General features: G+C 44.2%; 1 protein-coding gene across 2 annotated transcripts in view; it reads left to right on the top strand.

Moving 5' to 3' along the window:
• The window catches only part of LOC137523114 (urokinase plasminogen activator surface receptor-like), a 36,749-nt gene extending 20,218 nt beyond the window's left edge, over positions 1–16,531 (top strand). For both annotated transcript variants that reach the window (XM_068243336.1, XM_068243334.1), the window contains 4 exons: positions 4,589–4,744; positions 4,817–4,960; positions 10,501–10,626; positions 15,912–16,531. In XM_068243336.1, coding sequence (XP_068099437.1) covers positions 4,589–4,744; positions 4,817–4,960; positions 10,501–10,626; positions 15,912–16,150 — 665 coding nt within the window. In that variant the 3' untranslated portion in view covers positions 16,151–16,531. The remainder of the gene's footprint in view (positions 1–4,588; positions 4,745–4,816; positions 4,961–10,500; positions 10,627–15,911) is intronic.
• The last annotated feature ends 9,791 nt before the right edge of the window (positions 16,532–26,322 follow it).

Below are 26,322 nucleotides of genomic sequence, written 5' to 3'. Positions count from 1 at the left end.
AACGACACATTCTATGGTAAGGAACAATGTACCTCTGTGTAACAACAACACATTCTATGGTAAGGAGCAATGTACCTTTGTGTAACAACGACACATTCTATGGTAAGGAGCAATGTACCTTTGTGTAACAACGACACATTCTATGGTAAGGAGCAATGTACCTCTGTGTAACAGCGACACATTCTATAGTAAGGAGCAATGTACCTCTGTGTAACAACAGCATATTCTATGGTAAGGAACAATGTACTTCTGTGTAACCGTGACACATTCTATGGTAAGGAGCAATGTACCTCTGTGTAACGGCGACACATTCTATGGTAAGGAGCAATGTACCTCTGTGTAACCGCGACACATTCTATGGTAAGGAGCAATGTACCTTTGTGTAACAACGACACATTCTATGGTAAGGAGCAATGTACCTCTGTGTAACAGCGACACATTCTATGGTAAGGAGCAATGTACCTCTGTGTAACAACGACACATTCTATGGTAAGGGGCAATGTACCTCTGTGTAACAACGACACATTCTATGGTAAGGAGCAATGTACCTCTGTGTAACAACGACACATTCTATGGTAAGGAGCAATGTACCTCTGTGTAACAACGACACATTCTATGGTAAGGAGCAATGTACCTCTGTGTAACAACGACACATTCTATGGTAAGGAGCAATGTACCTCTGTGTAACAATGACACATTCTATGGTAAGGAGCAATGTACCTCTGTGTAACAACGACACATTCTATGGTAAGGAGCAATGTACCTCTGTGTAACAACGACACATTCTATGGTAAGGAGCAATGTACCTCTGCGTAACAACAACACATTCTATGGTAAGGAGCAATGTACCTCTGTGTAACAACAACACATTCTATGGTAAGGAGCAATGTACCTTTGTGTAACAACGACACATTGTATGGTAAGGAGCAATGTACCTCTGCGTAACAACAACACATTCTATGGTAAGGAGCAATGTACCTCTGTGTAACAACGACACATTGTATGGTAAGGAGCAATGTACCTCTGTGTAACAGCGTCACATTCTATGGTAAGGAGCAATGTACCTCTGTGTAACAACAACCAATTCTATGGTAAGGAGCAATGTACCTCTGCGTAACAACAACACATTCTATGGTAAGGAGCAATGTACCTCTGTGTAACAATGACACATTCTATGGTAAGGAGCAATGTACCTCTGTGTAACAGCGACACATTCTATGGTAAGGAGCAATGTACCTCTGTGTAACAACGACACATTCTATGGTAAGGAGCAATGTACATCTGTGTAACAATGACACATTCTATGGTAAGGAGCAATGTACCTCTGTGTAACAATGACACATTCTATGGTAAGAAGCAATGTACCTCTGTGTAACAACGACACATTCTATGGTAAGGAGCAATGTACCTCTGTGTAACAACAACCAATTCTATGGTAAGGAGCAATGTACCTCTGTGTAACAACAACACATTCTATGGTAAGGGGCAATGTACCTCTGTGTAACAACGACACATTCTATGGTAAGGAGCAATGTACCTCTGTGAAACAACGACACATTCTATGGTAAGGAACAATGTACCTCTGTGAAACAACGACACATTCTATGGTAAGGAGCAATGTACCTCTGTGTAACAACGACACATTCTATGGTAAGGAGCAATGTACCTCTGTGTAACAACGACACATTCTATGGTAAGGAGCAATGTACCTCTGTGTAACAACAACCAATTCTATGGTAAGGAGCAATGTACCTCTGTGTAACAACAACACATTCTATGGTAAGGGGCAATGTACCTCTGTGTAACAACGACACATTCTATGGTAAGGAGCAATGTACCTCTGTGAAACAACGACACATTCTATGGTAAGGGGCAATGTACCTCTGTGAAACAACGACACATTCTATGGTAAGGAGCAATGTACCTCTGTGTAACAGCGACACATTCTATGGTAAGGAGCAATGTACCTCTGTGAAACAACGACACATTCTATGGTAAGGAGCAATGTACCTCTGTGTAACAACGACACATTCTATGGTAAGGAGCAATGTACCTCTGTGAAACAACGACACATTCTATGGTAAGGAGCAAAATACCTCTGTGTAACAACGACACATTCTATGGTAAGGAGCAATGTACCTCTGTGTAACAGCGTCACATTCTATGGTAGGGAGCAATGTACCTCTGTGTAACAGCGACACATTCTATGGTAAGGAGCAATGTACCTTTGTGTAACAATGACACATTCTATGGTAAGGAGCAATGTACCTCTGTGTAACAACGACACATTCTATGGTAAGGAGCAATGTACCTCTGTGTAACAGCGACACTTTCTATGGTAAGGAGCAATGTACCTCTGTGTAACAGCGACACATTCTATGGTAAGGAGCAATGTACCTCTGTGTAACAACGACACATTCTATGGTAAGGAGCAATGTACCTCTGTGTAACAACGACACATTCTATGGTAAGGAGCAATGTACCTCTGTGTAACAACGACACATTCTATGGTAAGGAGCAATGTACCTCTGTGTAAAAACGACACATTCTATAGTAAGGAGCAATGCACCTCTGTGTAACAGCGACACATTCTATGGTAAGGAGCAATGTACCTTTGTGTAACAATGACACATTCTATGGTAAGGAGCAATGTACCTCTGTGTAACAACAACACATTCTATGGTAAGGAGCAATGTACCTCTGTGTAACAACAACACATTCTATGGTAAGGAGCAATGTACCTCTGTGTAACAACGACACATTCTATGGTAAGGAGCAATGTACCTTTGTGTAACAATGACACATTCTATGGTAAGGAGCAATGTACCTCTGTGTAACAACGACACATTCTATGGTAAGGAGCAATGTACCTCTGTGTAACAGCGACACATTCTATGGTAAGGAGCAATGTACCTCTGTGTAACAGCTACACATTTTATGGTAAGGAGCAATGTACCTTTGTGTAACAACGACACATTCTATGGTAAGGAGCAATGTACCTCTGTGTAACAACGACACATTCTATGGTAAGAAGCAATGTACCTCTGTGTAACAACGACACATTCTATGGTAAGGAGCAATGTACCTCTGTGTAACAACAGCATATTCTATGCTAAGGAACAATGTACCTCTGTGTAACAATGACATATTCTATGGTAAGGAGTAATGTACCTCTGTGTAAAAACGACACATTCTATGGTAAGGAGCAATGCACCTCTGTGTAACAGCGACACATTCTATGGTAAGGAGCAATGTACCTCTGTGTAACAGCGACACATTCTATGGTAAGGAGCAATGCACCTCTGTGTAACAACAGCATATTCTATGCTAAGGAACAATGTACCTCTGTGTAACAATGACATATTCTATGGTAAGGAGTAATGTACCTCTGTGTAAAAACGACACATTCTATGGTAAGGAGCAATGCACCTCTGTGTAACAGCGACACATTCTATGGTAAGGAGCAATGTACCTCTGTGTAACAGCGACACATTCTATGGTAAGGAGCAATGCACCTCTGTGTAACAGCAACACATTCTTTGGTAAGGAGCAATGTACCTCTGTGTAACAACGACACATTCTATGGTAAGGAGCAATGTACCTCTGTGTAACAACGACACATTGTATGGTAAGGAGCAATGTACCTCTGTGTAACAGCGACACATTCTATGGTAAGGAGCAATGTACCTCTGTGTAACAACGACACATTGTATGGTAAGGAGCAATGTACCTCTGTGTAACAGCGACACATTCTATAGTAAGGAGCAATGTACCTCTGTGTAACAACGACACATTCTATGGTAAGCAGCAATGTATTGCAGCCCCCCAGTCTCATGTATACCAGACATAATTTCTGCATACAGCAGCCCACCTTCCACCCCCCCCCCCCCCTCCCCCTTCATTCATTACTATGATGTGTTCTTTACAAAGCACTAACATACTTTTGCCCTTATTCAATTTATTTGTCAATTCAGACACAGCTCAGAAAAAATCACTGGGTACATTACAATATATGAGTAATGCAGCTACGAATAAAATGCAATGGCAGCTTTCAGAGCAAATAAACTGTACTTTGGGAACTTGTAATTTGCACAGGGGGCAGCAGCAAGTGCCTCTCTGTAAGTATAGATCATCTGACCTCACCTACCTCCTCCTTCTGATAAGGGGCTAGAATTTGTGGACAGCAATGCAGCTACAGCTCACAGTGATAAGAATCTCCCTAGCTGCAATGTTTCAGTGGGAGGGGCTGGAGAGTAAGGGCTGCACTTTAGCTGGGCAACACCCACTCTGTCGCCAGCTCCAGCCTTGCTGGAGGGATCACTGGTCATGTGACTGACGTATACAAAGGGCATTTCTCTGAAACGGCTGCATCAAATATGAAAAGTGTGGGACTGATGGAATAGTCTCCTTAGTTTCACCGTTAACTAGTGATGAAGGGTAAGATCAGACTTTAGGGACAAGTTCAGGTCTAACATTAAAACCATGCATGAAATGATAGCTTCCATTGTCACCCCCTGTAGTCACGCCATTTCACTGAACCGATACTGTAACGTTTTCCTTCAATAACACGGATTGGTTTTGCTTCCAGCTTATACGCCTGTCGCCAATTTCAAATGCCTGTCATGCGAGGGGAACTCCATATCCTGCGCCAGCTCCAACCTGACTTCCCTCCAGTGTGTGGGACTGCAGGATCGCTGTATGACCATCAGCACCGCCTATGTCACTGGTGTCAGCGGCATCAATGGTGAGATCCACTGTAAGATGTAAGCCAGTCGCCATGTGTGTATTCTCTGTACTGACTCTCCTCTCCCGGCAGCCTCCAGGTCAGACGTGGTGGTGAAAGGGTGCGGCACTGGCAATCTATGCGGCCGGAAGCTGTATTATAACACGGGAGCTGGAAGGATCTATTCAGAGGTGTCGTGCTGCGGAGCCCCCAACTGCAACCAGGGAGTCAAAACAGGTAATCCACCAACAGACACTGACATTGTAACCACTTCACTTCTAAGGGTTTTTCCCCTTAAACACCAGAGCAATATTCACATTTCACTGTGTCCATTTATTCGCCAATAACTTTATCGCTACTTATCACACTGTAATGAACCATCAGGCCAGAAACCCACTAGAAGCGATTTGTAATTGCTGGTGATTGTAAAAAGCTCTTGCTCATGCAATGCTATGGGGGATTTTTATAAAATCACATGGCTCCAGTGGGATCACACTCATAGCATTACATTAGCAAGAGCTTTCAAATCACAAAGTGCTCAGAAAATCGCTCCTAGTGGGTTTCTGGCCTTAATTGGTTTTTTTTTACACAAATTTGGCTTTTTTGGGTGTTATTTTTTGCTAAAAATTATTTAATTCTATATGCATCTTAAAGCAGTAGGATTAGCCATACTATGCCAGGGAAAAAACACATATACAAGTAGATTAATACTTGATCTACTTACATTACACATGTATTGTACAGTCCACATTTTTATTTCAGTGAATTATATAGTAAATGAAAAGAACTCTGTTCCTGGTGGGAACCATTTCTTTTGCCCACGGTTTAGGCTAAATCCTGATGTCATTTCTGCCCTTTACTTTTTTTCTTTTCTCCTCCAATCGCTGAGTCACCTCAGCCTTGCTTGTAAGCACAAGTGAGCAGGGGATTGTGTTTCAGATAAGCAGCTAGGCAGGGAAATAAATGGAAGAGGAGCAATATATTATAGATAAAAAGAACCCCCAGCATGCAACTGTTTGGCACTGACTACTAAAGGGCCAGTGCTCCTTAAGTATGGGATAACTCCAAACCATAACAGCAGAAAAAGTTTTGAAAGTTTTGAATGCAGGATTAGCATCTTTATCACTTAATACACTCAGACCAGTTGCTGTTGAAATTAGACAATCCCACTTTAAAGTGAACCTTAAGCCAAGATCATTTTCCAATATGGAGATATTACCTTAAAGCTGTGTATCAGCCCTGCAATTTCGCCTATGTTGTGCCGCTGTGGAGCGTTTATTTTCGTTGTTACCGGCAGGTTAAATATTTATAATTTATTCAAAATGGTGCTGCTGGCCGGAACTATTTCTGGGTCAGCCAGCGCTTGTTAGCGTCATGTCTCTTCCTGCCTCGTTGCTACGCTCGCTCGTGCACTGCCTTGTCTGTTTCAGTGCACGAGCATAGTGTCCACAAAACGCTGTTCCCGAGGCATAGCCAGAGCATGCGCAGACACTTCATTTAGTGGCCGGCTGAGTTTCGCAATCCTCAGATAGCAGAGCACTCCAGCGAGGATGAAATCTGTTGGGTAAAAAAAAATATTTATAGTATATTCAGCGGCGCGGGCGGCAGTAGGACCCAGCGAGGGAGGGAAGATTTACATGATTATAATCCTGGGTCATTCGCCGTCAGGCACCGACAGGGCCGGCTGTCAGGGAGGATTTATGGGAAACGGAGGACTTGATAAGAGAACAGACACAGCCGTAAGTCTCTTATCAGCCTCCTCTATTGTGCACACTATCTGCTTTGAAAAAAAAAGTTTGGCTTAAGCGCGTCTTTAAAGTACCGTATTTTCCGCCGTATAAGACGCACGCTTTCTTCCCCAAAATGTTATGGGAAAAGTGAGTGCGTCTTATGCGGCGAAGGTACGGATTTTGGGGTGCAGAGGTGCGCAGGGAAGTAGAATATACATTACCTGCTCCTGCCGTCGCGCTCCTGGCTCCAGTCCTGCCCGATCCTTTTCTTCCGCTGCCCGCTGCTGCCACCGCCGAACTTCGCTGGCCGGTCCTAATTAGCCGCAGGGATACGCTATCATCACACGCATGCCACCGAACAACGCTGGCCGGTCCTAATTAGCTGCGCAGGGATACGAGATCAGCGTGCGCCGGGTCACGCATGCGTATGCGTGACCCCGGCGCTCATGGTGTGCTGATCACGTATCCCTGCACGGCTAATTAGATCCAGCCAGCGATGTTCGGCGGGGGCAGCAGCGGGCAGCGGTAGATGGAAGAAGAGGATCGGGCAGGATTGGAGCCAGGAGCGCGGCGGCAGGAGCAGGTAATGTATTAAGTGTACTCACGCTGCCTGCACAGGGGGGGGGGGGCACCGGCACTGGAGGACACTAACAGAGGGGGACACTAGCACAACAGGGGGGCACAGGCACAATAGAGGGACATGGCAGGCACAGGGGGAACTGGCACAACAGGGGGCCATTGGCACAAGGGACACTGGCACAACAGGGGGGCACAGGTACAACAGGGGGACATGGCAGGCACAGGGGGACATGGCAGGCACAGGGGGAACTGGCACAACAGGGGGCCACAGGCACAAGGGACACTGGCACAACAGGGGGACATGGCATGCACAGGGGACACTGCCACAGGGGACACTGGCACAACAGGGGGACACTGGCACAATAGGGGGACACTGACACAGGGGGCCACAGGCACAACAGGGGGACATGGCAGGCAGAACAGGGGGACACAGCAGGCACAGGACCAGCACAGGGGGACACAGGAACAGCCAATCACTACACTGACCACATAGAGGAACATAGGCAGGCAACATGGGAACAACCAATCATTACATTGTCCCCTTATGTGGTGTAATAGTATGTAGTGTAACTGGAAAGGGGGGTAAAAAGTCCTTAAGACACCCCTGCATCATAGACACATCTAGGTTTAGTTTTTTCTTTTTTTCCTGATTTTTGCCCTCTAAATCTGGGTGCGTCTTATATGCCAGAGCGTCTTATACGGTGAAAAATATGGTAAATAAAAAGAAAAAAATATTTCTCAGTTTTCAGCTAATATAGTTTTAAAATAAAAAATGCTGCTGTAATTAAACCCCGCCCATTTTATTTTCCCATTTGTCCCGCTTATTACATCGTTTAAAGAGAGTCTGAAGTGTTATTTTTTTCTCTTTTTATTAATCAGTCATCTTCAGCATTAAGATACAAGCTGATTCGCCACATCCCTGGGACAGAACAAGGTATTTATCCCCATGAAATACTGGGGCAAAATTCTGCGATTGCAGAATTTAGCTTCCTGGTAGAGGCAGAGCTGTGTGCAGTAGCTCTGCCTCTTATCCAGTCAATCTCTGCCGATCTCCTTGTCTCCCCGCCCCTCTCAGTCTTCTTTCACTGAGAGGGGCGGCGAGAGGTGGAGATCAACTGGATAAGAGGCAGAACTACTGCACACAGCTCTGCCTCTACCGGGCAGCAAAATCTGCGACTTCAAAAGTCGTGGAATTTTGCCCCGGTATTTCAGGGAGATAAATACCTTGTTCTGCCATGGGGGTGTGCTAATTACCCTCTATCCAAATGCTGAAGATGGTTGATTAATAATGAGAAAAAACACCTCAGACTCTCTATAAATGAAGTTCCTAGTACAATGTATGGGGACAATATTCTATTTGGAAATAAAGGTGTATTTTTTCCATTATGTGATTGTGGGTACCCTAACAATAATATAAGCTGTTATTTGCAAAAAATGACAGTAATACATCCTCATAGCATCCTCAAGCTAAGTCCCTAATGTAACAATTTATCTAACGTCTTTTAAAAAAAAACACTATCACAAAAAAAAATTAAAATACATGAAAACACATAAATAAAAAGTACATTTCTGTGAATGTGCTAAAAATGATTTCTCTCCTATGTTGCTGTCACTTACAGTAGGTAGTAGAAATCTGACAGAACTGATAGGTTTTGGACTATCCTATCTCCTCATGCGGGATTCTCAGGTTTTTTTTTTTATTTTCAAAAAGCACTAAATGAACAACAGTTGCTCAATCCAGCTGCCAGAATAATGCAAACAGGGGCAGCCTGCATCTTTGTATACCTCCTTTCCATGGAGTGCTTTTGTTAAAGCAGTAGGATCAGCCATACTATTCCAGGGAAAAAAAACACATACATAAGTAGATAAATACTTGATCTACTTACATAACACATGTATTGTACTGTCCACGTTTTGATTTCAGTGAATGTTATATAGTAAATGACGAGAATTCTGTTAGTGGTGGGGGCCATGTCTTTTGCCCACAGTTAAGGCTAACTCGTGATGTCATTTCTGCCCTTTACTCTTTTTCTTGTCTCCTCCAATCGCTGAATCGCCTCAGCCTTGCTTGTAAACACAAGTGAGTAGGGGATCAGGTTTCAGATAAGCAGCAGACAGGGAAATAAAGGGAAGAGGAGGAATATATTATAGATAAAAAGAACCCCCAGCATGCAATTCTATGGCACCGACTACTAAAGAGCCAGTGCTCCTAAGGTATATGATAACTCCAAATCATAACAGCAGAAAACTTTTTTAAAGTTTTAAATGCAGGATTAGCATCTTTATCACTTAATACACTCAGACCAGTTGCTGTTGAAATTTGATTTTATGGTGACGATACCGCTTTAAGGATACATGAAATACTGAGAATCCCCCATGAAAAGATGGACTAGTCAAAAACCAGCTTCGTCAGATTTTTTCTAACTACTGTAAGTGACAGCACCATAGGAGAGAAGTAATTTATAAGTCATTTTACTCTGGAAGAAATATACTTCTTATTTCTATGTGTTTACATTTATTTAAACTGTTTCATCATTTTTTTACGATAGTGGTCCTTTAAACTTTCTCTTTCATCTTTTTTGTTTGTTTTATTTTGTTTTGTTATTTCTTTTACAATGGGCTTGTTATAAGGATAAAATATGTATACATTTTACTGGTTAGAACGTAGCTAAAGCTGCATTCCAGCCAACAGGAAATTACAGTGACTGCCATTCACAATGGAATGATTACTGTTGCTCGCTGCAACAGCAATCATTTCAACTTTAAACGCTTAGATTGGGTTTAAGAACGTATGTTAATATTCCCCAATCTGTGCACTACCACGGGGGCGCGGGATCGCGCATGTGCACACACGCGATGGGAGCAGGCAGACAGGGGCGAGGATCGACACCCCTTGGAGCTCAAGTGAGATTTTCAGGGACGTAGATACTTGTCCCAGGGGAGGGTAACTAGTTAAAAGACACCTGAAGTGAGAGGGATATGGAGGCTGACATATTTATTTCCTTTTAAACAATACTAGTTGACTGGCAGCCCTGCTGACCCTCTGCCTCTAATATTTTTACCCATAGACCCTGAACAAGCATACAGGACTAAGGGTTGATTGGATTAGATGCATGCTTGTTTCTGGTGTGTGGTTTAGACACTACTGCAGCCAAACAGGTTGCCAGGCAATTGGTATTGTTTAAAAAGAAATACATATGGCAGCCTCCATATTCTTCTCACTTCAGGTTCCCTTTAAGGGTCTCTATACATTATATGATATATTAACCAGTACCTGCAGTGTCCACAGTTGCTCCCTAGGCAGGCAGGTACATTGACAATCGCACAGATACTGGGGATGTTCAGGAACATTTCAGACAATTAGGTAAGACATCTATTCTATACAGAAGCAGGGGTAGACATGCTGGGTAAGGCTGGACTCATAAGCCATGGACAAGATGCTGCTAATAAACTCCTTGTTTCCCCCAGCCACTGTCGACAACACTCCAAACGGCATGAAGTGTTACGGGTGTAACGAGACGGGCGCAGGAGAGTGTAAAACACCAACCACCGTCTCTTGTACCGGAAATATGACCTCCTGTATGGATGCCCTAGGTAATGCTATGTATACATTCCACTGTCATATATCTAACCTCTTGTCTGACACCAGGGCTGGATGTGTATGTTTTACTGCCCAAGGCCAACTATCACCAGCTGCCCCCGGACCGACATTATCCTAACATCACCCCCCCTTCCCCCCACACCTCAACACTGCAGGGATTAAAGTGTAGGCTCTTCTGAGGACAGTTAATGGCATGATGGCAGGGATTAGATTGTAAACTCCTCTGAGGGCAGTTAGTGACATGATGGCAGGGATTAGATTGTAAACTCCTCTGAGGGCAGTTAGTGACATGATGGCAGAGATTATATTGTAGGCTCATCTGAGGACAGTTAGTGACATGATGGCAGGGATTAGATTGTAAACTCCTCTGAGGATAGTTAACGACATGATGGCAGTGATTACATTATAAGCTCCTCTGAGGACAGTTAGTGACATGATGGCAGAGATTAGATTGTAAACTCCTCTGAGGACAGTTAATGACATGATGGCAGTGATTACATTATAAGCTCCGCTGAGGACAGTTGGTGACATGATGGCAGGGATTAGATTAAAAACTCCTCTGAGGACAGTTAGGAAAATGATGGCAGTAATTACATTATAAGCTCCTCTGAGGACAGTGACATGATGGCAGTGATTACATCATAAACTCCTCTGAGGACAGTAAGTGACATGATGGCAGTGATTACATTATAAGCTCCTCTGAGGACAGTAAGTGATGTGATGGCAGTGATTACATTATAAGATCATATGAGGACAGTTAGTGACATGATGGCATGGATTAGATTATAAACTCCTCTGAGGACAGTTAGTGACATGATGGCAGGGGTTAGATTGTAAACTCCTCTGAGGACAGTTAGTGACATGATGGCAGTGATTACATTATAAGCTCCTCTGAGGACAGTAAGTGACATGATTGCAGTGATTACATTATAAGCTACTCTGAGGACAGTTAGTGACATGGTAGTTACATAGTTATTTTGGTTGAAAAAAGACATACGTCCATCGAGTTCGACCAGTACAAAGTACAACACCAGCCTGCTCCTTCACATATCCCTGTTGATCCAGAGGAAGGCGAAAAAAACCCTTACAAGGCATGGTCCAATTAGCCCCAAAAGGGAAAAATTCCTTCCCGACTCCAGATGGCAATCAGATAAAATCCCTGGATCAACATCATTAGGCATTACCTAGTAATTGTAGCCATGGATGTCTTTCAACGCAAGGAAAGCATCTAAGCCCCCTTTAAATGCAGGTATAGAGTTTGCCATAACGACTTCCTGTGGCAATGCATTCCACATCTTAATCACTCTTACTGTAAAGAACCCTTTCCTAAATAAATGGCTAAAACGTTTTTCCTCCATGTGCAGATCATGTCCTCTAGTCCTTTGAGAAGGCCTAGGGACAAAAAGCTCATCTGCCAAGCTATTATATTGCCCTCTGATGTATTTATACATGTTAATTAGATCTCCTCTAAGGCGTCTTTTCTCTAGACTGAATAAACCCAGTTTATCTAACCTTTCTTGGTAAGTGAGACCTTCCATCCCACGTATCAATTTTGTAGCTCGTCTCTGCACCTGCTCTAAAACTGCAATATCTTTTTTGTAATGTGGTGCCCAGAACTGAATTCCATATTCCAGTTGTGGCCTTACTAGAGAGTTAAACAGGGACAATATTATGCTAGCATCTCGAGTTTTTATTTCCCTTTTAATGCATCCCAAAATTTTGTTAGCTTTAGCTGCAGCGGCTTGGCATTGAGTACGATTATTTAACTTCGATGAGTACTCCTAAGTCCTTCTCCAAGTTTGATGTCCCCAACTGTATCCCATTTATTTTGTATGGTGCTAGACCATTGGTACGACCAAAATGCATGACTTTACATTTTTCAACATTGAATTTCATCTGCCAATTATGTGCCCATATAGCCATCCTATCCAGATCCTGTTGCAATATGACACTATCTTCCTGAAAGTTGATGATTCTGCACAATTTTGTATCCTCTGCAAAAATAGCAACATTGCTCACTACTGCATCTACTAGGTCATTAATAAATAAATTGAAGAGCACTGGACCCAGTACAGACCCTTGAGGGACCCCACTGCTAACAGTCTCCCATTTTGAGTACGATCCAATGACCCCAACTCTTTGTTTTCTGTCCATTAGCCAGTTCCCTATCCATGAACACAGACTCTTCCCCAGTCCTTGCATCCTCAACTTTTGCACCAGACTTTTGTGGGGAACAGTGTCGAAGGCCTTTGCAAAGTCCAAGTATATCACATCTACAGCATTCCCAATATCATTATTAGCATTCACTACCTCATAAAAGCTGAGCATGTTAGTCAAACAGGACCTGTCATTAGTAGACCCATGTTGATGCTGAGAAATAAGATTATTTTCTACTATGAAATCATGTATAGTATCTTTTAGTAACCCCTCAAATAGTTTGCATACAACTGATGTTAAGCTTACAGGTCTATAATTTCCTGGATCTGATTTTTTGTCCTTCCTAAATAATGGGAAAACTTGGGCTGTACGCCAATCCACTGGGACTCTGCCAGTTGAAAGAGAGTCACAAAAGATAAGATAAAGGGGTTTATCTATAACTGAACTTAATTCCCTTAGGCCCCGAGGATGCATGCCATCCGGGCCAGGTGCCTTGTCTATTTTGAATTTATTTAGTCTTGCCTTTACTTCTTCCTGCGTTAAGTATTTAATATTACAGTTAGAAGATTGAGACTCTTCTGCCTCTGTAATTTGCAACAGTGCTGTTTCCTTTGTGAAGACAGAAGCAAAAAAAGCATTTAATAACTCTGCCTTACCTTGGTCATCCATGATGGCAGGGGTTAGATTGTAAGCTCCTCTGAGGACAGTTTGTGACATGATTGCAGTGATTACATTATAAGCTCCTCTGAGGACAGTTAGTGACATGATGGCAGGGATTAGATTGCAATTTCTTGGGTGAGCGGCACATTCGGTGAGTGACCGGAAGCTCAGAGATCACTGCCTGTTCGCTGCCCCTTCATCCCCTGAGTGTCAGATCCGGCTCTTGGAAGCCGGCCATTGCTATGTGCAGACTCTGTGTAGCAGGATGAATGTTCGGCCGGCTAGCTGCTACTGTCACCCTGCTGCCCACAGCCCGCCCCCTGCTTTCCTGGCGCCCTAGATCATGGCCTTTTGTGGCCTTGCCTGAAATCCGGCCATGTCTGACACTATGGCTTTCTTTCACATGTGGAAAAAAGAAAACAGATGATTCTACTGAACATTTTGTGAAATGGCAATTCACTAAGGCTGTCACCGCATGGAGTACTATGGAATACTAAGATTACCGACAAGTGAAGTAAATACCTCATTAATGTCAATACTGAAAAAGAAAGAATAAAAAAAATAACATTGTAACGGTTACCCGCCCATTCACTTGTTAATATACCCCAGTGCATGAAATAGGGGCGCAAGGAAAAATGGGCACTGGGTAAAGACTAAATGAAAAATACCTTTGTGAATCGGGCGCCAGATGAAAACGAAAAATATTTACAATGGTAACGACAATAGTAAATATTACCGGTATATTACTGGTATATTACTGGTAAATATTACCGATAGTTTACTACAGCTAAACCTAACCCTAATCTCTCACAGAATCCCTCCCCCTACTGACACCTAACCCTAAACCCTCCTTCCTGACACCTAACTCTAACCCCCCGTCCTGACACCTAACCCTAAACCCCCCTTCCTGACGCTTAACCCTAAACCCCCCGTCCTGACGCCTAACCGTAAACCCTCCTTCCTGACACCTAACCCTAACCCCCCCCCCCCTTCCTGATACCTCACCCTAACCCCCCTTCCTGATGCCTTACCCTAAAACCCCCCTTCCTGACGCCTAACCCTGAAGTCCCCTTCCTGATGCCTAACCCTAAAACCCCCCTTCCTGACGCCTAACCCTGAAGTCCCCTTCCTGATGCCTAACCCTAAACCCCCCTTCCTGATGCCTAACCCTAAAACCCCCCTTCCTGACGCCTAACCCTGAAGTCCCCTTCCTGATGCCTAACCCTAAACCCCCCTTCCTGATGCCTAACCCTAAAACCCCCCTTCCTGACGCCTAACCCTGAAGTCCCCTTCCTGATGCCTAACCCTAACCCCCCTTCCTGACTCCTGACGCCAAAACCTCCCTTCCTGACGCCTAACTCTAAAACTCCCTTCCTGACGCCTGACCCTAAAAGCTCCCCTTCTTGATGCCTAAGCCTAAAATTCTAATATGTATATATTTCTATTTAAATTTAAAAACAATAATTTTCATAAAAAGAAAAATTGCTATATACAAAGGACCAAACAATTCAAAAACTATAACTTTATCATTTTTAAAACGGGAAAAATGTCAAAAACAATATTTATATATTCTGCTTTCAGCACACAAATCGTCCATTAGCCACGGGCACCCAAATTTCCTGCTGACTAAATAATTTACAAATGAATACTGTAAAATAAAAAAATAAGCCATTTCATTTATTACGTTATTCCTCTTTAACTAATTTACAATCTTCCTATTTGGAAGATTTAGAGGGTGGGAGGATGGGGAGAGCCTCCACAATTGCCGATACTGGCCCTGGATGTGGGCGGCTCCCAACATGCTGAACTGCTAGGCGTTATAATAGAAGTATTGTTATGTTTCCACCAATGCCTGCCTCATTCTGTCTTTGTCCAGGGTTTCCTCGGAGGAACACGCTAATACGTTGTAGCTCCGCCCCCGCTGAACTGCTAGGCGTTATAATAGAAGTATTGTTATGTTTCCACCAATGCCTGCCTCATTCTGTCTTTGTCCAGGGTTTCCTCGGGGGAACACGCTAATACGTTGTAGCTCCGCCCCCGCTGAACTGCTAGGAGTTATAATAGAAGTATTGTTATGTTTCCACCAATGCCTTCCTCATTCTGTCTTTGTCCAGGGTTTCCTCGGGGGAACACGCTAATACGTTGTAGCTCCGCCCCCACTGAACTGCTAGGCGTTATAATAGAATTATTGTTATGTTTCCACCAATCCCTCCCTTATTCTGTCTTTGTCCACGGTTTCCTCGGGGGAACACGCTAATACGATGTAGCTCCGCCCCTGCTGAACTGCTAGGCGGTATAATAGAAGTATTGTTATGTTTCCACCAATGCTTGCCTCATTCTGTCTTTGTCCAGGGATTCCTCGGGGGAATACGCTAATACGTTGTAGCTCCACCCCCGCAGAGTTATAATAGAAGTATTGTTATGTTTCCACCAATGCTTGCCTCATTCTGTCTTTGTCCAGGGTTTCCTCGGGGGAATACGCTGATGCGGGGCTGCGTCTCTACAGATGTGTGCTACGGTCTGTCATCTTTTATGAACCTCCAGGCCAGCCAGAAGCTGTACTGTTGTCAGGGCAACATGTGCAATGACGGGACCATCACCAATTACGTCACAGCAGGATCACACCAGGCGCGCAGCAGTGCGTACATCACAGGGGGCGCTGTGCTGGCGCTGATACAAGTGCTACGGACATTACTATGAACTGCAGGATGTGCACCAGTGTTTCTCAATGATCGCCCTTATGCAATAAATAAATACATTTCCATCTTGTCCAGTTTCTCTTCAAGTAACCAATCAAGTCCTGGAGAACGAAAAAATAGAAAAATGATTCCATCCAACTGGGTAAGATTATGAAGTGAAAAATTCTGTCTTTATATCATCACAACAATTTTTTTTATGAAACGGATCTCATTCATTACCCAGTAAAATTAGTAATGCTGTACAGAGATCTGCTCATGATTACCAACCAATATCTACACAGATAGCCAAAGCACTCGAGTCTGACTTTCTCTGGATAACGGCACTTTTTGTGATTATTATTGCCCTGAGGAATCGGGAAATGCCCACAAAACGCGTCATATGACGGTGACCATACTGTGTTCAATAAACTCTTAAATTGATATTGAGTTATGCTTGCTGTTCTGTCTGTCTTGACATATCTATATCTGTCATCTAATCTCTTGGAAACAGAGTATTGTGGCCTTAAAGTGAACCTAAAGCAAATTAAAAAAAAATGCCCAATTACATATCTGGGGCTGAAGTTTACTGGTCCCTCGTCTTCCCGCTCTCTGCCATTCCTCCGGTGTTCCCATCCATTGATGGATGCTTGGCCTCCTGCCACCTCCTCCTACACATGCCCATGGCCAGGAGGGCTCTGTGCTTGCCCAGTAAGCGAAAATTACTACGACGCATGCACAAAATGGCCCAGGCTGCAAGAGCGTGATAGAGAACGCATGTGGCCAGCTCCGCGCATGCGTACTAGCTGCCCAACTCTTCAGGGGGACCGCGGAGGAATGGCTGAGCGCCGAGTTACAGTGTCCGAGGACTTCAGGGGGCTGGAAGAAGCCTTAGGTAAGTAAATGGGCATTTTTTTCTTTGCTTACTTTAAGGCCACAATACACTATTTCCAATAGGTTAGATGTTAGATTTGAAAAGAATATGAAACATGATAAAATATTGATGGATAATTGATTGTATATTTAATGGCTAAAGCGACCAGGCATGGGAAGACTGCACCGGCATGGGAGGAGAGCACAGATGTGGGAGAAGCAGGCAAATGTTGGAGGAGTGGGCAGGGCTGGGAACAGCAGGCACACGTGGGCAGAGCAGGCAGGCATGGGAAGAGCAGGCAGACATGGGAAGAGTAGGCACACGTGGGAGGAGCTGGAAGATGTGGAAAGAACAGGCACATGTGGGAGGAGCAGGCAGGTGTGGGAAGAACAGGGACACTTGGGAGGAGCAGGCGGATGTGGGAGGAGCAGGAAGAAGGGAAGAACAGGCACACGTACGAGGAGCTGGAGGATGTGGAAAGAACAGGCACATGTGGGAGGAGCAGGCAGGCACGGGAAGAGCAGGAACACATTGGAAGAGCAGGCACAGGTGGGAAGAGCAGACGCACATGGGAGGAGCAGGCAGATCTGGCAGGAGCAGGAAGAAGGGAAGAGTAGGCACACGTGGGAGGAGATGGAAGATGTGGAAAGAACAGGCAGACATGGGAGGAGCAGGCAGGTGTGGGAAGAGCAGGAACACATGGGAAGAGCAGGCACACGTGGGAGGAGCAAGCGGCCTGGGAAGAGCAGGCATATGTGAGAGGAGCAGGCACATGTGGAAGAAGCAGGCATGTGTGGGAAGAGCAGGCACACGTGGGAGGAGCAAGCAGGTGTGGGAAGAACAGGCACACATGGGAGGAGCAGGCAGGTGTGGGAAGAGCAGGCACATGTGGGAGGAGCAAGCAGGTCTGGGACAAGCAGACACACATGGGAGGAGCTGTGTGTTTTGAATGGGGTGGGGTGTACAATGTAACACTGCGATTTAGGTACAGTTGGAGGTGAGTAGGCCTCTTTTCGGATTAAAATATGGAGAGTTTTTCTCAGTATTTTTCTACTTTTCTCCCAATCCCTCCACCCACATACAATAAATAAAACATATTTGAAGTCTTAAACAGATTTATTAGTGTTTACTGCAGCTCAAAATTGATTTTGGAGCAATGACAAGAAAAACAGCTGAATTTAACAAGACTCAGCCTGGGCATTTCCTGATCTCTCCCCGATTCCTCTTCATCAAACCTACTCACGGTAAAATCATTGCCCGAGGGAGGAAGTAGCTTTAGCTCCTCCCCATGGTTCGTTTGGTAAGCTGAGATGTGAGAGAGAGGGGTCACAGGAAGTGGCAGGTGCCCCTGTTTGCACCCAATCACCCCCCTAATCACCCATCAATCACTCCCTGTCACTATCTGTCAACGCTATTTTTTTTAACCCTAAACTGCCCCCTGCTCCCTCCAGATCACCCCCACCCCTCAGATTCTCCCCAGACCTCCCCCCCCCCCCCGTGTACTGTATGCATCTATCCCCCCTGATCACCTGTCAATCACCTGTCAATCACCCGTCAATCACCCCCTGTCACTGCCACCCATCAATCAGCCCCTAACCTGCCCCTTGCGGGCAATTTGATCACCCACCCACACCATCAGATCCCCCGTAGATCTGACATCAGATCACCTCCCAAGTGCAGTGTTTAAATGTCATTTTGCGACATTTGGTTTCAAGACTACTCCTCACGGTTTAGGGCCGCTAAAATGACAGGGCAGTATAGGAACCCCACAAATTACCCCATTTTAGAAAGAAGACACCCCAAGGTATTCCGTTAGGAGTACGGTGAGTTCATAGAAGATTTTATTTTTTGTCACAAGTAAGCGGAAATTGATTTTAATAGTTTTTTTCACAAAGTGTCAATTTCCGCTAACTTGTGACAAAAAAAACTTTCTATGTACTCACCATCCTCCTAACGGAATACCTTGGGGCTTCTTCTTTCTAAAATGGGGTCATTTGTGGGGTTCCTATACTGCCCTGGCATTTTAGGGGCCCTAAATCGTGAGGAGTAGTCTTGAAACCAAATGTCGCAAAATGACCTGTGAAATCCTAAAGGTACTCATTGGACTTTGGGCCCCTTAGCGCAGTTAGGGTGCAAAAAAGTGCCACACATGTGGTATTGCCGTACTCAGGAGAAGTAGTATAATGTGTTTTGTGGTGTATTTTTACACATACCCATGCTGAGTGGGAGAAAGATCTCTGTAAATGGACAATTGTGTGTAAAAAAAAATTGTCATTTACAGAGATATTTCGCCCACCCAGCATCGGTATGTGTAAAAATACACCCCAAAACACATTATACTACTTCTCCTGAGTACGGCAATACCACATGTGTGGCACTTTTTTGCAGCCTAACTGCGCTAAGGGGCCCAAAGTCCAATGAGCACGTTTAGGCTTAACAGGGGTGCTTACAATTAGGCACCCCCCAAAATGACAGGACAGTAAACACACCCCACAAATGACCCTATTTTGGAAAGTAGACACTTCAAGGTATTCAGAGAGGGGCATGGTGAGTCCGTGGCAGATTTCATTTTTTTTTTGTCGCAAGTTAGAAGAAATGGAAACTTTTTTGTTTTTTGTCACAAAGTGTCATTTTCCGCTAACTTGTGACAAAAAAATAAAATCTTCTATGAACTCACCATGCCTCTCAGTGAATACTTTGGGATGTCTTCTTTCCAAAATGGGGTCATTTGGGGGGTATTTATACTATCCTGGAATTCTAGCCCCTCATGAAACATGACAGGTGGTCAGAAAAGTCAGAGATGCTTCAAAATGGGAAAAATCACTTTTTGCACCATAGTTTGTAAACGCTACAACTTTTACCCAAACCAATAAATATAGGCTGAATGGGTTTTTTTAATCAAAAACATATTTGTCCACATTTTTTGTGCTGCATGTATACAGAAATTTTACTTTATTTGAAAATGTCAGCACAGAAAGTAAAAAAAATATTTTTTTTGACAAAATTCATGTCTTTTTTGGTGAATATAATAAAAACTAAAACTCGCAGCAGCAATCAAATAGCACCAAAAGAAAGCTGTATTAGTGACAAGAAAAGGAGGTAAAATTCATTTAGGTGGTAGGTTGTATGACCGAGCAATAAACCGTGAAAGCTGCAGTGGTCTGAATGGAGAAAAAGGCTCTGGTCCTTAAGGGGCGAAAAGACTGTGGTCCTCAAGTGGTTAAATATGTAAAGGAAAATGGTTTTAAACTGTTTAAATGACATCTTTCCTACGCATTTTCAAAATCAATTTTCTTAAAAACAACGTGTCAACAAAAACGACTATTCTCCTTAACATATATAGCAATTTTAGCAACAATAGCGTGTATGGCAGCTTTGCTATTTGCTGCGAAGGTCGGCATGAAATTACACGAACTCTGCGTGAAATTACAAATGATTACACAAAATCAATTGAATTCACAAATCTCAGCGCATAAATGGCAGCTGTAACAAGGTCCCAGATGAATGGAGACTCAAGTGTGGTATGCTGTTAATAAGGCTCAGGTGTGGTATGCTGTTAATAAGGCTCAGGTGTGGTATGCTGTTAATAAGGCTCAGAGACAATGTTACACAGCATCTGAGCTATAACGTTAGAGAGCAATACAGTAGCTCCTCCCGAAGAGATGAGTAGATGGATAGCTGGTACCTTTAACGCACAGAGACCCAGTGTTGTAATATTACATCATATTTAAGGCTAAAAAAAAACCCTCCCCCATTCTCTTCTTTTTAAAACCTCATGTATATCACTAATAGGACCTATTGTTCAGTTCTGCAACATTGAATGGATAAATAGGTCTGTTTATCTGGCCATGAAGTCATACAACTCTGTTGCCTGCTTTGCAGTACATCATCTGGTTGTTTTGGACGGGATACATCAAGACTCAAGTAAATAAAAAGTTTGAAATATTTTTTTCTGTGATAATTAATGTGTGTAGATCATGCAGATTTTGTGACATCATCAAATATACTGATATTGAGAGATTTAGAGATGGTTATTTCTATGTTGTCATTTTACAAGAGTGGGTCATAGTGGTAGCAAGATTTGGTCTGCACAGTAAACTTGAGAAGGTGATAGTTTTCTTTGAGGCGAGGATGAAAGTGTTTGCATGACTAATTGAATAATATGTCTACCTGATAAGAGTTGTTAAGAAAAACAAAAGTTTGCTTACTTAAAACAGAAAGAATTTGCGATAATTCAGGTTGGAGTGAGCTTGAGATGTCTCCCAGAGCAACACTGCTGACTATATGCAAATTACCCATTGTTACCCTTAGAAGCTAAACACACCTCCAGAACTGCTGGAATGCAATGATGTGTCAGCTTGTTAATTTGTACAGAGCCATAATAATCCAACATGCATACAGACTGTTTCGGATTGTTTGATCCTCATCAGTGCATGGCATGGATTAATTTGGCTCTATGGAGTAGGGCTTGTAACACCGAGAGGTACAGACTAACCAGCAAGCTCATGGTGACCCAGAACTCATTGGAGTGTGTAAGGGACTACAATGGTCCTAAAAGCCCCCTTACTGAGATGTTAAGAAAAACAAAAGTTTGTTTTCTTAAAACAGAAAGAATTTGCGATAATTCAGGTTGGAGTGAGCTTGAGATGTCTCCCAGTGCATTACTGCTGAATATATGCAAATTAACCATTGTACCCTTAGAAGCTAAGCACACCTCCAGAACTGCTGGAATGCAATGATGTGTCAGCTTGTTAATTTGTACCATTATTATGTGCCATAATAATCTAACATGCATACATACTGTTTCGGATTGTAAGAGTTGTGCAATGGAAAGTGTGAAGTTGAAACATGAAACTTGGACTAATGCTGGGCATACACTTGTCGATCTGGCTGCCGATTAGCCGCCGGATCGACTCCCGCCACGTCCCCGCCGGCGCTTCTTATCTCCCGCTCGATTCGCCGCAATTCTCCGGCCGCGGGTATCGAGCGCGGAATCGATCCCCGCGGTGATTGGACACGTCGGATGATGGCTCGATTGATAAGGGGGCATCGAGCCGTGAATGCCCAGCATTAGGCCTGGTGCACACCGAGCGGGTTTTCCCGCGTTTTTACAGCCGCTTGCGGCCGTGGAAACGCGTGGGTAATGTATTTCAATGGGGTGGTTCACATCAGAGCAGGAGGCATTTTGCTGAAACACATACTCCCGGGCTGAGGCATTTTTTTGATTGCAGAGGCGTTTCTGGCTCCAATGTTAAGTATAGGAGACACGCAAACCGCTCTGAAAAACGCCAGTTCAGATCAGTTTTGCAGGCGTTTTTGTCACAAAAGCTATTCAGTAACAGCTTTACTGTAACAATACATAAAATCTACTACACCAAAAATGCTACCCAAAAACGCAAAACACTAGGTGAAATGCTTCATAAAAATAAGAAAAAGCGTTTCAAAAAGCGCTAGCGTTTTGCGGATCTGCTAGCGGTTTTTGGTGTGCACCAGGCCTTAATATCAAACCTGGCTGTTCCTGCCTGACAGGAAAGTCATTGGAACTTTCACAAATGCCTATCTCCTGCAGCCCTCAGACCTGCCAATACATATGGTAATTGATGACATTTTCATTGTTTGATGCATCCACTGTAAACAGGCACCCAATTTGTACATCACAGGGTCCTGCTGGCAGACTTCCTAACCTTTTTTGTGCCCTGTTGTATCAACTGTTATCACCTGTTACCACCTGCTTTAACAGCTAATTTAATTAGAGTTTTTTATACCTGTGGTTAGGTGCTGGCAATTAGCTAATTTGTTTAACTTGGGTATGTCTCTACCTACTGTATAGAGCTTTTAGAGTAAATTCATGGGCCAAAAGGCCATTACTCCATAACAGCTTCCTGGTCAGCACACTGTTAAACTGTAATATTGCCCACTTGAGCCATAGAGAAACGTGGACATTACCTTGCACATTCAGTTGTAACTGACAGCAGCTGATATATAACTGATATATAACTGACAACAACTGGTATATTTCAGTCCTGACAATCTTGTTAGAACTGAAAGGGATCTGAAATGAATAGCAGAGATGCCGCAGCGCGGTCTAGCGGCAGGGCTAGACCGCGTTCAGACCGCGGAGATGCCCCGTTTAGACCGCGGAGATGCCGGCGCGCGGTCTAGTGGCAGGGCTAGACCGCGTTCAGACCAGCAGTTTCCGGGTTCAGACCGCGGAGATGCCGCCGCGCGGTCTAGCAGCAGGGCTAGACCGCGTTCAGACCGGCGGTTTCCGCGCAGCAACATGTGTCTAGTTTGCCTGGGCCTTCTGGTGCACACAGATGGAGAGCTACGCGTGCTCGCGCCAGAAGACAGGACCTTTATGCCAGCAGGAGAGGTATCAGCTGATCAGGCAGATCAGCTGATCCCGGCTGGACTTCTGATTGGCTGAGTGGCTGGGGCGGCGCTGCGGAGCGCCGTGAGTATATATAGTACTTGGTTGGCAGTTGCCGGTTGTCTGCCGGTGCGAATACTAACGTGTGAGCACTCAGACCTCAGTCAGATCCTACAGTGTGTTAGAACCAGTTGGAACTGGGAATTCACACTTAGCCAGATTCCGCTCTTGAAGTTTACTGTGTTATACTTTAGACCAGTTTCGGGGTGTTGAGACCAAGGACCTCACACCCAAGTATAGGATTACTGTGTCATTACTGTGTTATACTTTAGACCAGTTCCCGGGTGTTGAGACCAAGGACCTCACACCCTAGCATAGGATACTGTGTTATACTTCAGACTAGTTCCCGGGTGTCGAGACCAAGGACCTCACACTTCAGACTAGGATTGTGCTTATTGATATTTGTTATGACCTCTGGCTCTGTTGACCTCTCTCTTGCTTTCTGATTCGGTACCTCCGCCCATCTGTCTATCAGTTGCCAACCTTGCCTGTACCCGGTTACCGAATCAGCCTTCTGTCTCTGTACCTTATCTGCTCGTGTGTTGCCGACCTGGCCTGTCTGACCCTTCTGGCTGTCGCTCATCCCTCGAGTGATCAGTCTTACTGTACTACTAGTGACACTAACCCTCCAGGTGTCAAGTAGCTGCAAGGGCTACCTGCTCCTCAGGAAGTCCTTCTTGCAGTTCAGTCAGGGGGCTCTACCCCATAGGAGTCCACTGGCTGCAGTACAATCTGATTCCCAATCCTTCAGGGAATCCTTGGCTGCAGTAGTGTCTGTATCTCCCGCTCCTCGGGAGATAACCTTTCTTACTGTTGCACCAAACACTTAACCACACTGGTGTCCTGTTTTAAGCTATACTGGTATTATTGGTGATTCTGCAGATCACACATAATCGGGTATAGCGTCTGTATTATTGGTGATACTGCAGATCACCAATAATCAGAGATCCTCTGTGTGCTGACACCAATCGTTACAGAACGGCAGACCCAAAAAACAATATGGACGCATTCCACAGCCGAATTGATGGACTAACTACCTCGGTGGAAAATTTCATCAGGGTGTTGGATGGTCAACAGACCCAGATCACCGCTTTGTCTGGGTCCATACAAGTCCTCCAAACGGCTGTGAATGCAGTGCGATCCCCTCCAGTTACAGACTTGCGAATGTCTGTACAGAAAAGTTTTCTGGGCATAGATCTGACTTTCAGAACTTTAGAAATCGAGTATTGTCTTATTTTGAGTTAAGACCTAATTTGTCGGGAACTAAGACACAGAGAATTACGTTTATAAAGACCCTTTTGTCAGGGGATTCGCAAACATAGGCATACAGCCTCCATGCAGGGCATGAGGCTTTATCATCAGTTCAGGAATTTTTTAAGGCTATGGCCATAATATATGATGATCCGGACATTGCTTCTACCGCTGAGCGGAAGCTTAAGACTTTGCGTCAGGGCAAAGATCCGGTAGAAGTTTACGCAGCTGAATTCAGGAAGTGGGCTGTGTCAGCTAGGTGGGGAACATTTGCACTGTTAGACTGCTTTTTATCAGGTTTATCAGATGCAGTTTCTGATTTGATGTTGGGACATCCTGAACCTAAATCCATTGATGAGGCAATCTCTTTAGCAGTACGGGTCGATCGCCGTTTACGCTATCAAAAACAGACCCGGGGTAAGAATACTGTAAGATATGTCTCTTACGCCTCTCCTCCACCTGTGTCGCCTCCGCCTGAGCCAATGCAAATTGAACATTCAAGATTGACACAGGTGGAAAAGAATCGCAGGAAAACAGAAAAACTCTGTTTGTACTGTGCGGAGGAGGGTCACAAGGTACAGAATTGTCCTAAAAAGTCGGGAAACGCTGCCGCCTAGGTGTAGTCAGAGGTAATGCCCTAGGCGCACAGTCTTTACCTCTAAACGATAATCGTCTGCTCCTTCCCTGTTCTGTCACTTGGGAGGGTCAGACTGTTCCTACTGAAGCCTTTATAGACTCTGGTTCAGCGGCCAACTTTATAGATTACGAATTTGCAAAAAATTTGGGGATTCCCTTACTCCCGTTAGACCAACAGCTTTTGGTCACTGCAGTAGATGACTCTCCTCTGCAAAGTAGAAAACCCCTTTCTCGGACCCCTGAGTTGGTGTGTAATGTAGGGGTGCTACACAAAGAGAGTTTACAATTTCTGGTCCTGCGTATGACAGCCTCCACCATTATTCTTGGTATGCTATGGTTACACAACTTCACTCCCCTCATATTGACTGGGCTACAGGTCAGCTAAAGAGCTGGTCTACCCATTGTCATCATCACTGTTTAGCGAAAGTAACCGTAGGAAACACCAAGATTCAGGTTAAAGGTGTGCAACCTCAGTACGCAGAATTTGATGATGTATTCTGTCCTAAATCGGCAGATAAACTCCCCCCTCACCGTACCTTCGATTGTCCCATCGATTTAAGATCTGGTTGTATGCCCCCAAGGGGGTTACCTCTATAATCTATCTGGACCTGAAAAAATAGCAATGCAGGAATACATCAAAGAGAACTTGGCCAAGGGTTTCATCCGTCCCTCTCGTTCACCAGCAGGGGCAGGATTCCTTTTTGTAAAAAAAAAAAAAAAAAAAAAAAAAAAAAGATGGAGGCCTTCGTCCCTGCATTGATTATCGAGGGTTGAACAAAATTACAGTAAAAAATCGTTATCCGTTGCCCTTGATTGACGATTTGTTCACTCAGGTTACCAACGCCAAGATTTTCTCTAAACTGGATTTAAGGGGCGCATACAACCTAGTTCGAATTAGAGATGGAGACGAATGGAAGACGGCCTTCAACACACCCGACGGGCACTATGAATATCTGGTGATGCCCTTCGGGTTGTGTAACGCTCCTGTCGTCTTCCAGGAGTTAAT

Source organism: Hyperolius riggenbachi, chromosome 6, assembly GCF_040937935.1.
Source record: "Hyperolius riggenbachi isolate aHypRig1 chromosome 6, aHypRig1.pri, whole genome shotgun sequence".
NCBI classification, from domain to species: domain Eukaryota; kingdom Metazoa; phylum Chordata; class Amphibia; order Anura; family Hyperoliidae; genus Hyperolius; species Hyperolius riggenbachi.
The sequence above is the reverse complement of the archived record's forward strand: the minus strand, read 5'-3'. Positions and strand labels throughout refer to the sequence as shown.